The 18,349-nt window shown below is 37.0% G+C and overlaps 1 protein-coding gene across 2 annotated transcripts; it reads left to right on the plus strand.

The window, feature by feature from the left end:
- Positions 1-10,977: 10,977 nt before the first annotated feature.
- Positions 10,978-17,283, plus strand: LOC132642571 (uncharacterized). Of its 2 annotated transcripts, none has more exons than XM_060359692.1 (8): positions 10,978-11,273; positions 11,356-11,491; positions 11,662-11,799; positions 11,897-11,975; positions 15,640-15,708; positions 15,859-15,934; positions 16,293-16,349; positions 16,918-17,281. In XM_060359692.1, the coding sequence occupies exons 1-5, from the start codon at positions 10,993-10,995 to the stop codon at positions 15,642-15,644; spliced, it is 639 nt and encodes a 212-aa protein (XP_060215675.1). In that variant the 5' UTR covers positions 10,978-10,992; the 3' UTR covers positions 15,645-15,708; positions 15,859-15,934; positions 16,293-16,349; positions 16,918-17,281. The 2 variants fall into 2 exon arrangements, 1 of the variants encoding a protein (XP_060215675.1); XR_009583242.1 differs by having other exon boundaries at positions 11,118-11,273; positions 11,356-11,579; positions 16,918-17,283.
- Positions 17,284-18,349: the final 1,066 nt, after the last annotated feature.

Here is an 18,349-nt window from a genome sequence, read left to right on the forward strand (position 1 = left end):
GAAGAAAGGGGGTCAGTACGAAATATGTACTGAGCATGTAAAGCATGAAATATAGTAATAGACTCATACTGAGACAAGGTGTGTAGGACCCAATGCAACAAACAGAAATTCATAAAACTTACCTTTGAACATAATTCATCTGTATCGTTCTCATATCAATATCAATATAGTGTTTTGTAATCAAAGCTGAATAATCATTCTGTATATAACATATATAACGTGTCCCGGCCCTCTAGTGAGGGGCTCGGTAATTAAAATCATGGAATCATAAACATGTACATATACGTGTCCCGGCCCTTTAGTGAGGGACTCAGTGAATAATGAACGTATGCCCTCCTAGCCGCCATCCCCATATCATCATGTCATCATATCATCATATCATCATATCATCATATATATATAACGTGTCCTGGCCCTCTAGTGAGGGACTCGGTGAATAATGTAATAAATATGCGCACGAAAACATGTCCTGGCCCGGGACTCAGTGAAGGATGTAACGGTAAGCATGAGCAGAATAATAAGCAACCACATACATGGAAATCATCTTTGGAGACTCAATAGATAAGTAACTAATCAGCTTTCAAGTGTCAGGATAATAATCATATTCAGTTCTTTCTAAATCTTATTACAAACCATAGCAAGGAACGTTTCGGGATTCATATACTTGTATCAATCTAACATGATATGTCTTTTGAAAGTCAAATATGACTCTAATTATGCAATCCTTTAAGAGTAGGAATTTCCATACATCATTTGTTAGTTAATCATATAGTAGGCTCGTGACAATAACATTAAGGAATGAATAGAATCATAAGTCATGCTTGGAACTAGAGAGTAGAATTTACCCCAAGGTTCATATCATTTCTTACTTACGTCTAGGACATGCCAAGAAAAAGAAGGAATAGGCTTTACATACCATTAGCGTTTAGTCGTATTATAACTTGTACTTGCTGCCCAATGGTACTTATCCTATATCAAGATATCAAGAGCTACGATTAGTCTACGAGGGAATTCAATATGTATTTTAACGTTAACAATCCCTTTCTAACATTTAGACGACGTTTCGTTCGTATTCAAACCAACTAGTACTACAAACTAATATTGCTAATCATACTTTCTAGTATCAATCCGAACTTGGTTAAACATGACTTAAGCGAACTTTGGACAGTCCGTACATCATTCAAAAAAGTCCCCTATTCACTGCCAAACAACACGCACAACATTACCATTTTCAATTCGCAGTTTTCCAACTTCAACTACAACGACAACAACACGTTTACAACATTACTTATACGATTATTGGAACTGTTTTAGCATCATATATATTCTTACAACAGCCCACAGACCATTTCAATTTCAACTTGAATCATTAAGCTTCACTTTCACTATACGTTCATAACAACAATTCACATCCAAAACGCACTAATCCACTCCTATCATTAAAACAGTCCACGGTTTGGGACTGTTTTCCTACTTCAACATAATTCATTTCTTTTACACCTCAACTCACATATTCATAAGGCATACAATGCACCACAATGTCCATAACAACAATAATTAAAGCATGACACAAAACAATCCATAATTTCTCCTAAAGCAGTCCCCTATACGGCTTCTACACAACTACAACAACTTCATTATTTTCATCCATTTATCCATACTACAACACATTCAATCCATTCCCAATACATGTACAAGAAGATTAAGCATCATTTCACCTAAGTTTATAGCACACGGCCCACTTCAACTTTAAGAAAAACAGTCCAATACCAACATGCACAATCATAAACATTCAATTCACCACAAAACATATGAAAGATGATCAACTCTTACCTTGTCACTCAATCCTTCAATAGGCTAGCCCTTCAAATTCACTTCTTGAATTTCAACACTTGTTCTTGCTATTCCAATGAATGCTACATGTTATTGTACACCTTCAAAGGGGTTAAATTGCTTGAGAAACTGAATTTTGATCAACTTGGAGAACTCAAATCTGGCCTTGAGCTTATAGGGGCATGAATGGCATGTTTATGGTTTCTTCTTCACTTTAAACATAATGGAGAAGGTGTAGAAAACATTAGGGGTTTAATGGCAAGAAAGAACATAGAAGGCTGGCCGTTTTTGGTGGTGGAGTTGCCATGGTCGTGGCTATCTTTCTCTATTTGGTGAAGATGAGAGCTTCTCTCTCTTGTTCAATTTGTGGAATTGGGAAAATGAGTTGTGGCATGCAACTTTGGTCAACAAAGTAGGCCATTTTGCTGCCCAAGATGGTCTTGAACGTTTCCCCCACTAAATCATGGGCAAAAATCAGATTTTGCCATGTGGTAGTGGGGCCCACACGACCACCAGAGATAAATTTGTGGATATTTAAGTCTTAATCCCCACTCAGCCCAACTTGCATCGTCCATATCTCCTTATCCCGATATCATTTTGACGAGCGGTTTATTGTGTTGCAAACTAGACTCGATGAACTTAATTTTAGGCTTTTGAAACACCTTAAAACTACTCATATACAAGGAGATATGCCTCCAACAATATGGGCTAAAAATCTGGTCCGAGATTTTATTGAAGTTGTTCCGATTCATTTCGTTTAACTTCTAATCCTCTTCCAACCTCATGTAACCTCCTATACATACATATACACACTCATATACATACTCATAACGCGATTTCAAATCCTTTAGGTTAGCATGTCACCTCGGGATACTTAAGGCAACTATATATATATAACGATATTCTTACTAACTCGATTAACTTTCCTTGAACTTTCTTAACTCATTATTTCTTGTCTTAATTAAAATAACATGGAATCTTACGGGGTGTAACATCCTTCCCCCCTTAGGAACATTCGTCCCCGAATGTCAAATTAGTCCTACATAAGTATACTGCTTCTGGTGATCTTATAACGAATCACTTGTAACTTGAACTCATCTATCATGTTGTGCCTTTCTTTACTTAGCCTAATGCCATTCTCCACCTGACATCTGTTAATATTGATCTTCCAAATATAGTAGACACGATTAAGCTACCTTCGTAATCGACTGCAACTTACCATATCCATCTATACTTGAAGCTTAAGTCGATTTCTTCTTGCTCGTTCTCTTTAAATTCACTGTCTTCTAGTAACTAGCTCGTTCTGACCATCTCACTTAAACCATTTCGCAATTTCCCTTAATCCCACTTATAACACTTTAAGCATATTATCTCGTGTCGTTTCTCTATTTTTGACTCGACTCTTCTATCGTCCCTTTACTCAGATTTGCTCTTAGTTCTCCTATCATGCATCTTATTGCAAGCTTTACACGAGTATGTGTAGGTACTCAAATCAGCCCAGAAAATATCTTAGCGTCGTCTCACTAGTCTTTATGCTTTACCTTACATTCTTCCTTCCTACCTTTCAATAGTATCGGGGCCCAATTTTGACTTTTGCTCTCCGTACTAATGATGTCTCTGTAGTTTTGCCTTAAACCACCTTACACCTTTCTTTGACGTATCCAAAATATTGCAACCGCACTGTTGTTACTGAATTCCTACCCTTTTTATCAAGTACTTACTTGGTCTTATCTTCAGCATACAAGTATTTGTAGGTTGCATAATTATCCTTGTACAATTTGTATAAAGGGTATCTAATCATAGTCATAGTCCTTTCTTCTCCTGGTTCATCCTGTTTTACATATCTTATTGTACTATCACTCATTTGCTGTCTATTTTGCACTACTCCTTTTCCTTCCTCTATTCACCATTTGGTTTTCTCATAACTTGCTATAGGAGAGATTTCCTATCCTTTCTCCTTTGCTACTTATATGTCACAATATCATTAGCCAATAACTCTGTTGTCAATATCTTAACCTCTAATCCAGTATAGCCTTGCTATCTTTTATAATATCATTAAGTTACTCGTTACCATCCTCTTGTCGTATTCTTCCTTTTTACAAGCATCCACGTTCTGATGTCATATTATCCAAGACCCCTACCAATAATTCTCAGCACTGTCTCCAATACCATCTTGACTTCTATCCACTTATTGTTGGCCTTCAAATCTTACTAACTTGTTTCTGCAAGGGATCTCACTTAAAGTTTAAGAATTCACATTAAACTTGTTGCAGTGTCAATTGTTTCCATTTATACTTACTTTACTTTCACTCGCTTCCCCCCTTTGGGGTTGTACTTACACCATATCCATGTCTTTTCTTTATAATCTATAACTTGATTATCTTCGTACGAGACCTTAACAAAATCACTTGGCGATGAGAACTCTCGATTATATGGTACAAAATATTATCTGATGGTTGGTACTCAAGTAATGTAAGTAATGTAACAATTTATCAAAAGTCACATTCCATTTATTCCGATCAGTAATGAGCTAGTGTTTATAATCGTTTTAAATTCCCAATTAGGTAGCACTTATATTCTGATGATAAATGTCCCAAGCTTTCTTATAACAATATCTTTATCCCAACGGATATCATCTGTTTCCTCTAATAAATTCACAATACATCAGTTGTTTCGCAAATCCACAATCCTTGTCCTCTAAAGATTCACTATTCCCGAGGTGAAGTCACATATACGCAGTACTCTTTTATGCCTCATACTCTTTCTCTCTTGTTGTATATCAAATGCTAACTTCTAACTTACTCGAAATCATATCGAATTTGTCTTAATAGTGGTCGTGTCTTAGCATCGTTTCGTCGTACTACATCTTTAAGTCCATAACTATATGTTTCCCTTTTATTCTATACTCATACTCAATTAATTACGTCTGTCTTGGGTACTTCCTTTAGTATTCCTTTCATTTCTCCAGTCTACGTCCATCTTTTATTTTGTGCACGAGGAATCTCATGCTATTCCCGTATCTTTCAGAAAACACTACTTCTACATAAGCCCTTCCTCATTTTCAAATCATATTCTGTTTATCTCTTTTTATTCTTATCACACCAGTCATTTCTAGTATTTGTTATGTCTTGTTGCTCATCTTTCTTTGGTTCGGTCTTTCACAATTCTGTCGCTTATATAACTCATTTTCTCAGCTATACACGCCATAACACATTGCTACACTGTAATCCCACTCGCTTTCTTCTTATCTTCCTCCTTCTATTAACCCCCTTCTCTTCCTGTGCGCACTTTCACTTTTGTTACCACTTGACTTTTATTCTAAACTTTCCCTGTAGGACCTTGTAAGTTCTTCCTTATTCGTTCTACATCCGATTTACCATTTCACACTAGTTACACCATTTCCTTTAGTTTCTTCCTTGCTAGGCTTTACTCATTTCTATAGCAATCCTTATGGTGTTCACAGTACATCCTGTTCGTAATCCATCCTATGACGTAATACTTCTTAATCTTATTCACGATTCTTCTATGTTTTAATTACACTCTGCGGACTAGGTGTACTTGACCCTTCGCCCTTTCTGATCAATCCTATCCTTAATATCTCACAAGTTGTCTTATCAACACCCTCAAGATTTGGTATAACTCTTCCTCTTCTATACTTTTATCTCAATCATACTGTTACTCTTTTTAATTGTAACTCGTCGTAATTTATCCCTGCTTATCGGTTCACTCGATACCTCAATAAAATGTTCTATTACGAGTTGCCACCTTTTCCTAGATCATCTGTAGTATTTCACCAACAACACATGAAATATATGATCCTAGACAGCCCACAAGTTTAAGTTTTTCTTCCACAAATTCCATCTCCAATTAGTCGATGAGAACTGATAAAATTTTACTATGAGGCATTCTCCAACCACCAGCAGAAGAAAACTAGAGTCCGACAAGCACCACAGAACTTCTTAGTGCTTGATTCACATAGTTTAACTCCATATTTATTTTGAGTCGTGAGCGAATCATTTAATTCCCAACTGCTTGTCATACGCTTTGTATTCTTCCAATAAGGTGAAACTTAATCACCGGACATTTTCGCCCTTTAACATAGGCTTTTTCTAAAGCAAAATGTGGTTGAAACGTATTCTGGTCCGAATTGCGAATTCGCTGCTCATATATGCTTTCTCGAAATAAAATTTTCCAAATAAGGATGATGCTTCTTACGAATGACATGGAGGGTATCTCTTAAGATTTAATCCAACATAATAAATTTACCCTATCGGTATCGACTTTCAAGACATATTATGAACTTATATCTCATTCTCCTTTTTATATTTCTGGGAAAATTTGGGCAGTGGTTCCTTTGTACTTCTTACTATCCCAAAACCTACACGCAGGAAATACCAATAATGCCTCACAGGGCCAACATATATACGTATACATCATATCGTATCATAGCCACACAGGGCTAACAATTTCAAGTAAAAGTATAAAGATGTCGAGACTTACCTCACATGTCTAACTCAAACTGCACCTGTTATACTTTCCTATTTACTTTCCCTATCAATCTTCAACTTTATATTTCAATCGTACTTCAAATACCTTACCCGACATACATCTTTCATACCATTGCTTACCTGTGTACTGGGTAGCTTCCAATATCATCAGTTACTTTCTTCTGTCGATGTTGTTCTTCAGCTGAAATCAAGGTTAATAAAAGGAATTTCATTTCCTATGGCTGGGCTCTATCGCACGATCTTAGATATGAAAGAAAGGTAACATCCTAAATGTCCTGTAGCTTCCTGTTTATAGATGTGGTGCACAACACATCGATAAACAAGACTCTACTCGGCACGGTCCGTAGACACTCCAAGGATTGAACCGCTCTGATACCACTTTTGTCACGACCCAACCCCGTAGGCCGTGACTAGTGCCCGAGTTGGACACTCATATCCCCTGTTAACTATAATCTTTTATAACCAGCATATTATGAACTTATTTGTATAAAAAGGCAGGACGTTATTTTAAAGCTGTCACAATTCTGTATGTCGTAGGCACCTGTCTCCTGAGGAGTTACGATCTTCAACAACAACATATATATATCTACGCAAGCCGACAAGGCTGCCACTACACGCAACATCCCAAACATATATATATATGCAAGCCGACAAGGCTGCCATTACGAATAGGTACGCCCTAAACATAAGTCGTATTCAAACAACGCAACAACAACTATATATACAGACCCACACAAATGTCCACAGACCTCTAAGAGTACTGACAGTATCATATGACGGGATAGGGCCCCGCCGTACCCCAAATAAACACATACATATACAACAAAAGGGAGTTATACCACAAGCTAGGCTCCGGAACAAAGGAACACTTCAAAGTAGCTAAATAGATATCCTAGGCTGGTGGATCTCCGAAATGAGCGTCTGTACCTGCGGGCATGAACGCAGCCCCCCGAAGAAAGGGGGTCAGTACGAAATATCTACTGAGCATGTAAAGCATGAAATATAGTAATAGACTCATACTGAGACAAGGTGTGTAGGACCCAATGCAACAAACAGAAATTCATAAAACTTACCTTTGAACATAATTCATCTGTATCGTTCTCATATCAATATCAATATAGTGTTTTGTAATCAAAGCTGAATAATCATTCTGTATATAACATATATAACGTGTCCCGGCCCTCTAGTGAGGGGCTCGGTAATTAAAATCATGGCATCATAAACATGTACATATACGTGTCCCGGCCCTTTAGTGAGGGACTCAGTGAATAATGAACGTATGCCCTCCTAGCCGCCATCCCCATATCATCATGTCATCATATCATCATATCATCATATCATCATATATATATAACGTGTCCTGGCCCTCTAGTGAGGGACTCGGTGAATAATGTAATAAATATGCGCACGAAAACATGTCCTGGCCCGGGACTCAGTGAAGGATGTAACGGTAAGCATGAGCAGAATAATAAGCAACCACATACATGCAAATCATCTTTGGAGACTCAATAGATAAGTAACTAATCAGCTTTCAAGTGTCAGGATAATAATCATATTCAGTTCTTTCTAAATCTTATTACAAACCATAGCAAGGAACGTTTCGGGATTCATATACTTGTATCAATCTAACATGATATGGCTTTTGAAAGTCAAATATGACTCTAATTATGCAATCCTTTAAGAGTAAGAATTTCCATACATCATTTGTTAGTCAATCATATAGTAGGCTCGTGACAATAACATTAAGGAATGAATAGAATCATAAGTCATGCTTGGAACTAGAGAGTAGAATTTACCCCAAGGTTCATATCATTTCTTACTTACGTCTAGGACATGCCAAGAAAAAGAAGGAATAGGCTTTACATACCTTTATCGTTTAGTCGTATTATAACTTGTACTTGCTGCCCAATGGTACTTATCCTATATCAAGATATCAAGAGCTACGATTAGTCTACGAGGGAATTCAATATGTATTTTAACGTTAACAATCCCTTTCTAACATTTAGACGACGTTTCGTTCGTATTCAAACCCACTAGTACTACAAACTAATATTGCTAATCATACTTTCAAGTATCAATCCGAACTTGGTTAAACATGACTTAAGTGAACTTTGGACAGTCCGTACATCATTGAAAACAGTCCCTTATTCACGGCCAAACAGCATGCACAACACTACCATTTGCAATTCGCAGTTTTCCAACTTCAACGACAACAACACGTTTACAACATTACTTATATGATTATTGGAACTGTTTTAGCATCATATTTATTCTTACAACAGCCCACAAACCATTTCAATTTCAACTTGAATCATTAAGCTTCACTTTCACTATACGTTCATAACAACAATTCACATCCAAAACGCACTAATCCACTCCTATCATTAAAACAGTCCACGGTTTGGGACTGTTTTCCTACTTCAACATAATTCATTTCTTTTACACCTCAACTCACATATTCATAAGGCATACAATGCACCACAATGTCCATAACAACAACAATTAAAGCATGACACAAAACAGTCCATTACTTCTCCTAAAGCAGTCCCCTACACGGCTTCAACACAACTAAAACAACTTCATGATTTTCATCCATTTATCCATACTACAACACATTCAATCCATTCCCAATACATGTACAAGAAGATTAAACATCATTTCACCTAAGTTTATAGCACACGACCCACTTCAACTTTAAGAAAAACAGTCCAATACCAACATGCACAATCATAAACATTCAATTCACCACAAAACATATGAAAGATGATCAACTCTTACCTTGTCACTCAATCCTTCAATCGGCTAGCCCTTCAAATTCACTTCTTGAATTTCAACACTTGTTCTTGCTATTCCAATGAATGCTACACGTTATTGTACACCTTCAAAGGGGTTAAATTTCTTGAGAAACTGAATTTTGATCAACTTGGAGAACTCAAATCTGGCCGTGAGCTTATAGAAGCATGAATGGCATGTTTATGGTTTCTTCTTCACTTGAAACATAATGGTGAAGGTGTAGAACACATTAGGGGTTTAATGGCAAGAAAGAACATAGAAGTCTGGCCGTTTTTGGTGGTGGAGTTGCCATGGCCGTGGCTCTCTTTCTCTATTTGGTGAAGATGAGAGCTTCTCTCTCTTGTTCAATTTGTGGAATTGGGAAAATGAGTTGTGGCATGCAACTATGGTCAACAAAGTAGGCCATTTTGCTGCCCAAGATGGTCTTGAACGTTTCCCCCACTAAAGCATGGCAAAAATCAGATTTTGCCATGTGGTAGTGGGCCCACACGGCCACTAGTGATAAATTTGTGGATATTTAAGTCTTAATCCCCACTCATCCCAACTTGCATCGTCCATATCTCCTTATCCCGATATCATTTTGACGAGAGGTTTGTTGCGTTGCAAACTAGACTCGATGAACTTAATTTTAGGCTTTTGAAACACCTTAAAACTCCTCATATACAAGGAGATATGCCTCCAACAATATGGGCTAAAAATCTGGTTCGAGATTTTATTGAAGTTGTTCCGATTCATTTCGTTTAACTTCTAATCCTCTTCCAACCTCATGTAACATCCTATACATACATATACATACTCATAACGCGATTTCAAATCCTTTAGGTTACCATGTCACCTCGGATACTTAAGGCAACCATATATATATAACGATATTCTTACTAACTCGATTAACTTTCCTTGAACTTTCTTAACTCATTATTTCTTGTCTTAATTAAAATAGCACGGAATCTTACGGGGTGTAACAGGTCATGACTGTCCAGCCGATGAGATATTCTACCCGAAGCGTGTGTGTATCACTGCATTTGCGTTGAATTCATCTCATATTTACATATGGCATTATATTGGACTTGTTGGTTGATCTTTGGTGATACGTGTACTTGATAGTGGTTCATGAGATTGTGTTGCGGAGTTATAGTGAATTTGAGGAGATATACTAGACTTGGTGATTTGGTACTGGATTTGATATTTTGGACTGTGTTGAGTTATATCTGATTCTGAGCATGCCTACTTTTTCAGTCTCTTTCTTATATATATGATTATCTAACTGTTGTCGGCCTATGATGCCTACTCAGTACATGTTGTTGTACTGATTCTACCTTGTGCATTCTTTTCTGAGTGCAGAGTTCGTGACCGGATCGACTTCTACGCTTTGTGACTGAGTCCCGAGGCCATCTGACGAGCATTCTAGGGTGAGCACTTGGATGGATTCGCTGCCCAGATGGCTCTATCTATTCCTGTCTTTATATTCTATCATTTAGATAGTTATCTATGGATATTTGAGACTTGTATTTCCTAGACATTATGTAGTGGCTCTTGTACTATTCAGACCAGATTTTGGGATTCGATGTATCTTCCGCACATATTAAATGTCACTACTAAAAAAACAGGGTTTTTTGACCAAATAATTTCCACCTCACTTTTTGGTCGACAAAACAATCGACCACGTGAGGTCGAAATTTTCAATTTTTTTTTTTTGGATTTCGACCTCACGTGGTCGATATTTAAACGGAAAATAAAATTTCGACCGCATGAGGTTGAAACTTATTTTTGTACAAATAATAAATGAAAAAAACATTTTAAAAAATTTAATTATATAAATAAAATAATTAATTAAAAAAAAAGAGCATATTTCGACTAAATGCGGTCGAAAATTAAGTCACATTTGGTCAAATCTGACTTAATTATTTCGACCGCACGCTGTCAAAATAATAAATTTGAAAAATTTAATGTGCTCCCCCAACATCAATCGGGCAATTCTCATCCCAAAATATACCAAAACCTAATTTTATCCCAAAACTCCCACCCCCACCACACCCCTACCTCGCCGCCGACGCCCCATCCCCACCACACCCCTCCCCGCCGCCGACGCTCCATCCCCACCACTGCCTGTCCTCCGTCGCCGCCCTTGCTGTCCGCCAGGTACCTTCTTTAATTGTTTATTTTTTGCATCTTTTATGATATGTGTGGTAATTCTAATTTCTTGGTCCTTCAACTTTTTTAGAGGGGGGAACCACAGAAGCAAGTTGACTAGTGATGTAGCTGGGGAGCTTAGTGATACATCTGTAAGTTGTGAGGAAACTAGATCCAATTCTCAGGCTATTGCATTTTCTCCATTGGAGCAGCAAGTGCTGAAGAAGGTTGTTATCTTCTCCTTCTACCCATTATTGGTTTACCTTCTGTTGATCCACTAAAATTTGCCTCAGAAATGCTATTACTGAAAACATGGTGAGTTATGGTATTACTTATAATTTATCCTCTTGCAGTGTTATGTATCAAGTCCTTTTTTAATGCTCAAATTCTTGTTCAGGGAAGAGATCTCAGTCAAGTGACTAATAGACTTTGGAAGAGGTTTTACCAGATTGAGTTTGGTGAGAAGAGCATCAATCAGGTGGTTGAGAGAATGAAGCAAAGGAAAGTTACATTTAAATGGAAACAGTTGTATGAGGTGATTTAATTTTGTTCTCCCATTCTTTAATCTTTCTCTTATTATGGTTACCAAATCATTCGATATCTACAAAAGGGTAAAATTGATTTACTTGCAGGGAAAGACAAAGGAAGTGGCGGAAACTCAGCAAAGGTCATTCGAAAGAATCAAGGAATTGTATCAAAAGGAAGATGCGAGTATGTGCTTTAGTTCTGTTTCGTTGTTCTTTAATTTGTTTTCCCAGTAAGTTGTCCCATCTTCTCGTTGTCAGTTTAAAGTAGTGATATAAATCCTCAGCGCTCATGATTTGATTTGCTCAAGATTTAAAATTTATTCACCATTTTGGAAGCACATATTGCAACATTTTTAATGATGTTAGCTTACTTGAGGTCTTGAAAATGAGTTTTGATCTTTATCAAGCAATCTGTTATTCACCATTTTCTGTTTCTAACCTGATGTAATTTGACTAGAATCAATAGAAGAATGCTTTATCGACCCGTCTACAACTAGTGCTAGTTGAGGCCTTCATAAGCTGTCATAGATTCAGATGCTGATCTAGACTAATTAGGCTGTAGCCTTTAACAATAGTGGTAAAATTTCCCAATTACTTCTAAACAGACTATGTTTGGACTTGAAAGAGTGTATTACAGAATTCAGTATCAGCTCAGGAGTTCCAACCAAATACTGCTGAGTAATTTGAGTTTGGTCATTTATGGTGATAGGTTGTGTTATATCCCGTCTTTTCACACGTTTGGAAAGACTTGAATTATATTGGATTTTTGAGATATAAGGTCAAATTTGATATTTTGTTGAACATAGGAGTTATGCATGAAAGAATAGAATCATGGAAGTGTGGGACAAGGCTAAGGGCAATTTTGGAATTTTGGAAATTAGTGTCGGGAATTACAAAATATGATTCACAAGCTATTGGGCTCAAAAATTGAATTGAAATTGAGGCCCAAAATTAGGGACATGGCCGGCCAACATGGCCTTGGCCCAAGTCCAATTAATTAGTCATGTGCATGGTCATGTGACAAATTAATATAAGATGCCTAAGTCTTCATTATATGCATTAGAACATTCAAGAAAGCTAAGCAAGGAAGAAGCAAAAATAAGAGCAAAAACAAAGAGGGTTTCGGGTTTGGCTAAGAAAATTAGCCATCAAAAATATTGCTCCAAAAATTTATTTCTTGTTGATTTCCTACTAAGTCAAGGTTCCTTTGTAACTTGCTATAGTTGTTTTGGAGTGGGGAGCATTAGAATCACCAAAGTGATCATATCTCCAAGTGAAGAAGACTTGAAGAAAAGGTAAGAATTTCTACCTTTTTATTGTGTTATGAAGTTTTGATTGTGTTGTAGTATATAGAAATGTGTTGATTGTATGGAAAAATGAAAGTTTGCAAAGTGGGTTTGGAATAAGGCTTGTAGTCGTGGGTGTGTGTGGTGTTGTGTGGTGATAATGTGTTGAATTTATGTTACATTCTAGTTGTGATTGTGATGAAATGCATATGGGAATTGAAAGTTGGATGAATTTAGTTGATATGGAAAAATAAGCATATGGCCGTAGGGTGTGCTTGATTTGGGATAGAAATGAATTAAGTTGTTTAGTGTGTTAGAGTGTTGTTGTGATGTTTGTAATGTAAATGAAGTTAGAATGATATAAGTTTGTATTGAATTGGAATGTAGAAACTTATGTCGTTTCAGTATGATTTTCCGACATTAAGGAAATAAAGTTGTTTGGTTGTTAATTGTGATGATCATTGATGAATTTGGAAGTTGGAAACATGTTATGAAGTTGTATGCCAAAGATTTGGTGTTTTGCATAAGTTATGACTTTGACGGAAAGTTGTATATCATGTATATCGAGTGTATAACGTGAGGAAAACGATATGAAATGTTTCTAGAACTATATGGTGATGATTTGGATTGTTGATAAATGTGAAATTATTGATATTAGTGAAAGTTTGGGTTAGAATGAAGGTTATGTCAACTTGTGAGAAAAATGACTAGTTGAAGGATATTTGTGTTTTTAATGTTCATTGTTGATATTGATGTTGTCGTTTGGGTTGTTGTTGATGATTTATAGCCGAGTTGAATAGGGGAAGTGCTGCCGAAATTTCGGTAGCCAAATATGCATTAAGTTGAAACTTGGGTATTCATAGCTTACAATTGGTAAACTTGACCAATTGCAGTTTTTCGACGAAACGGGAAGTGAGTTTGGAAAGGCGTAAGGAGCGTGAAAGGTATGTAAAGCAACCCCAATTCTTCCCTTGGCATGCCCTTAGTGTGTTAGGGTCGGATCCGGGCCTCGAAGGACCTCTTGGCCCTCGGAATCCGCAAGAGAAAATCTCAGTTTTTCCTTCAGTGGAATTGAACCACTTTAGTATGCTTTTCCGGAAAATTATGCAACTTTGCTCCAAATTACTTGGAAAGTCATAGAATGTTTGTAGAACCTTTTTAAGTGATACTATAAGCTTAGAGGGCACAGTTTGAGCCCGTCGCCTTATTTGTCCCGAGGCGGGCCCACTATTCCCGATTTTGCCCTTAATGTGCTAAAGCTTCCTTTTTAAGCGATTTTTGAAAGAAATGTTTAGAATACCCTACTAATCGCATAACGAATATTGTTTAAAATATTCTATTAAATCTTATAAATTATTTTGACACTCGGAATGACTTCAGGGAGGTTATATTTCTGTAATTTATTATGATACCCGAAATGCATCTATTATGATTCCGTCCGACTTCATTGGATTTGTTTATCTTTGATATGCCTCTTCGAGTCTTTGAAAACAATTATGGTATTTTTAAATTGCATTAGTCTCTCACTACTCCATTCATGGATGCCCCAATGTTTCCCACACTGAGCCCGGGCCAGGATATGTTGTCAAGCGTGATTCTCTGCATTGTTCGTCGCGCCCCGATGTGAGGGGGCAGGTATACGCGTACATGGGTCTGTGGAGTATGATGTACCATGTCCGCCTATTCTGATATGATCTGTTATGGCCATTTTGATATGACATTTTATGATACGGGGCTACGCCCTTTTTTCTGATTCCTCTGTATTGTGGCACCAGCGTCGGGAGGGTGGCCACGTTCTGTCTGCTGAGTCCCGTGGCAGGGACCGGATATGATATGACATATGTTTCTGTACACATTCTGTCTGTTTTGGAAATATGCATTTGACACTCTGGATTTTGTACTTATTTTCTGAAATCATTATGATTCGACTTCTGTGATTCCGCTTTACATATTCAGTACATATTTCGTACTGACCCCCTTTCTTCGGGGGCTGCGTTTTCATGCCGCGCAGGTACAGACGACAGTTTCGCTGATCCACACGCTTAGGATCCCATTTCTGCTATTTTGGGGCGCTCTCTTCTTCAGAGCCCATCTTTTGGTACAGTCTGTCACTGCTATCTGGATATGTACATTGTTCTGGGAATGACGGGGCCCTGTCCCGTCTTATGATTATGATATGTTCTGTAGAGGTCTGTGGATATATCTGTGTGGGTTCTGTACATATGTTTGGGATACTTTGTTCTATGATGGCCTTATCGGCCTATGTGTGCCAAGTCTGCTTTTTATGCTAAATTCTGTAGCGTCCACTAATATTATTATGATATTATTTTGTTAATATGCTAATTTGGGTATCGGGTACGTATAGGTGCCCAGCTAGGGCACTGGTCGCGGCCCACGGGGTTGGGTCCTGACAGGTTGTGTCGTCATGATCACACTTGACTTTATCTAGTTCTTGAAACCAGCTTAGTTTATTCTCTCTTTTAATAGAGATGTGGTGTAAGTCTACCATTATATTTGGCTTGTAGTCGGACGATCGAGATTAAATCTTTGTTATCTGTGCAGAATGACAGAGCCGACAAGTTCGAGTCTGCACAAAGGTTCCACCTTCTAGCAATAAAAGAAGCTTTTACGGTATGCCATGTTTTCTTTAGATACCTTTTCCATTATCAAACTAAATACGTTATATTAATTTAGAATGCATGGTATTTTGTCATAAGGGACACCTTACATGGTGATAAGGCTACTTCTCTATTTGTTCCTGAGTGAAGAGGTAATTTGCAGGTAGTGGACCTGGTAGTAGTTTTGGCAACACAAAGAGTTCCTTGATGAAGAAGGCAAAAATAGAGTTTGTTAACAGGTAAGTTTTGCCTCCATTGGAACAATTACATGGCTCCGACATTATTGTATTCATGCAAATGTCGGCTCTCTTCCCTACTGCATATTAGATGTCTTTCCCAGTGTTTGCATTTCTGTTTTTAAACCTGTCCTCAACTGCCTCGAACTTCATGGGCTTACAACGAAAGCGGATTCTTGGTCTTCAGCTTATATGCAGTTTGATTGGAAAATTGTGCTAAGAAGTTTTAACAATTCTAGTTCTAGTAAAAGAAAGCAGCTGCTGTTTATGTACTTTTTCTGTTGTTTGCTCAATTTTCTTTGCTTCTTTGAAATGGAATCTTAGTTAACTAGATCATTCTCTCTTCTGCTGTTTCTTGCAGTCGAGAAGTAAAGAATTTGGCTGCTATGAAGAATAAGGGTGTGCAAAGAACTCATAGGTAAAGACATGCTTGCAGTTGTTTATACTTAACCAAAATCCATTTTTTTCCACAGTTTTATCATATTTTTTTAGTATTTTTCCATGGTTTTTTACACTGCTTTGACGTTTGTGCCTATTCTCCAGTTACAATGTAAGGTGAAGAGGTGGTTCAGATTATTGAACTGGATTTAGTCTATCTCATTTTTGTTGGATGGAAAAGAAAAACTGAAAAGGAATGACAAAATTAATGGAAGTTACTGCTTACAAATTTATTGAAGTCTAGTCATCCACGTTTAAATATGAGCTTGAAAAATTGTGGGTCCTGATCAATGTCTTCTCTTTCTACTTTTATCAGTGTAGTTTTTCCTTTTCTCTCATTCTCTCCCTCTTTTTCAATTTTAGTTACTCTTTTCTCAGAAGGTGTAACTATGAAAGCTTGTGGTTAACTGTTAGAATGTTTTCTCATATCAGAATGTTTTTTAGTAAAACATCTTTTTTCTTGTTTGTAATACAAATATAGGTCTCTCATTGTGTCTTGGGTTTTTTGTTTATTGATGTTGTAAGTAATGATTTTTCTCTACCAACAGATTTTGGCTATTTGAACCTCGATGTGGCATGCATCACAAGAAGACGTAGTTCATGCTTTTGTTGATTAGGATATATAGTGGGGAGGAATCAGATCATGTCTCTAACACCCAACGTTGACTTTTGGATTGTAATATTGCTATGTTTTCTTGGATATGTATATTTTTTTTTTATGATAGTTTTAATTCGAATTAGATGTACTTTTGAAGGTGAATTTGATTGTAGGAAGTAGTTTATCGATGTTTTAACTTTACGATGTTTAAGTGTTTGAATATAGAAATCAGTTTATGGTTGTTTAACTTTACGATGTTGAAGTGTTTGAATGTAGTTTTAAGGATATTTAGTACTTTAAATTGAAACTTGAGGTTGAATTTGATTTTAGAATGTGAAGTTTATGATTGTAGAAGTACTTTGATGAATTGGACGTGTTGATGAATTGCATTTGATTTGGTTGATGAATGTGATTGGCAGGTGGGCTGCTGTAAAAGCAGCTGAATGTTGGAATTTTTTTTTCCAGATTTTCGACCTCATGAGGTCGAAAATCCACCCAGATATTGATAATTTTCGACCTCATAAGGTCGAAATTGTACTCAAAAATTAAATTTTTCGACCGCACGAGGTCGAAAATCTGGGCAACATTTTGAATTTCGACCTCATGAGGTCGAAATCTGGCAACAATATTGCTAAATTTCGACCGCACGAGGTCAAAAATCTGGGTAATATTTTGAATTTCGACCTCATGAGGTCGAAATCTGGCAATAATATTGCTAAATTCCGACCTCATGCGGTCGAAATTTTTTATTAATAGTTAAATAAAAATAACTTTTTCGACCTCACGTGGTCGAAAATTTTATTTTCGTAATTTAGGTAGAAAATTTATTTCGACCGCGTGAGGTCGAAAATTTTCGACCACGTGAGGTCGAAAAAAATTTCACCCTACCTGTTAGCGACCATGCCTTGTGGTCGAAATTTTGGTCGAAAATTGGCCTTTTTCGATTGCGTGTGGTCGAAAATTTTGGTCGAATTTTGCTGTTTTTTTTAGTAGTGTGTACCTATTTATGCTAGACTTATTATTATGTAATTCTGGATGATTGGTTTTATTTTATTTACTGTTTGGTTGTGAACAAGGGACGGGTTTGCCTACCGAGGTGAAAAATGGTAGGTGCCCGCACGTCCCCTAGTTGGGGCGTGACAAGAATATGTTTAGGTTAATGTTTAGTTAATGTATATTTAAAAAGGCGTCTACCAAATCAGAAGTGTGGAACATTTATATATACCAACTGCAGCCTTGTAACAGATATACGAAAGTAAGAAACAATATGTTAAGTTCTGCTTCAGGTTTCTACAACACGACTGTGATGCTTTGGCATGGCTAAAAGTGTTACAAATCCTTGCTGAAAGAGTTAAAGAAACAAAGAAACATGGGCATGAACG

This window comes from Lycium barbarum, chromosome 5 (assembly GCF_019175385.1).
Source record: "Lycium barbarum isolate Lr01 chromosome 5, ASM1917538v2, whole genome shotgun sequence".
NCBI classification, from domain to species: domain Eukaryota; kingdom Viridiplantae; phylum Streptophyta; class Magnoliopsida; order Solanales; family Solanaceae; genus Lycium; species Lycium barbarum.

What these genes read in the sequence shown, in the direction of transcription:
- LOC132642571 (XM_060359692.1), top strand. Translation starts at nt 10,993, where the DNA reads ATGCGGTCGAAAATTAAGTCACATTTGGTCAAATCTGACTTAATTATT. An exon ending in CCGCCCTTGCTGTCCGCCAG is followed by an intron (nt 11,274 to 11,355) that starts GTACCTTCTTTA and finishes CAACTTTTTTAG; the next exon opens with AGGGGGGAACCACAGAAGCA. An exon ending in AATGGAAACAGTTGTATGAG is followed by an intron (nt 11,800 to 11,896) that starts GTGATTTAATTT and finishes ATTTACTTGCAG; the next exon opens with GGAAAGACAAAGGAAGTGGC.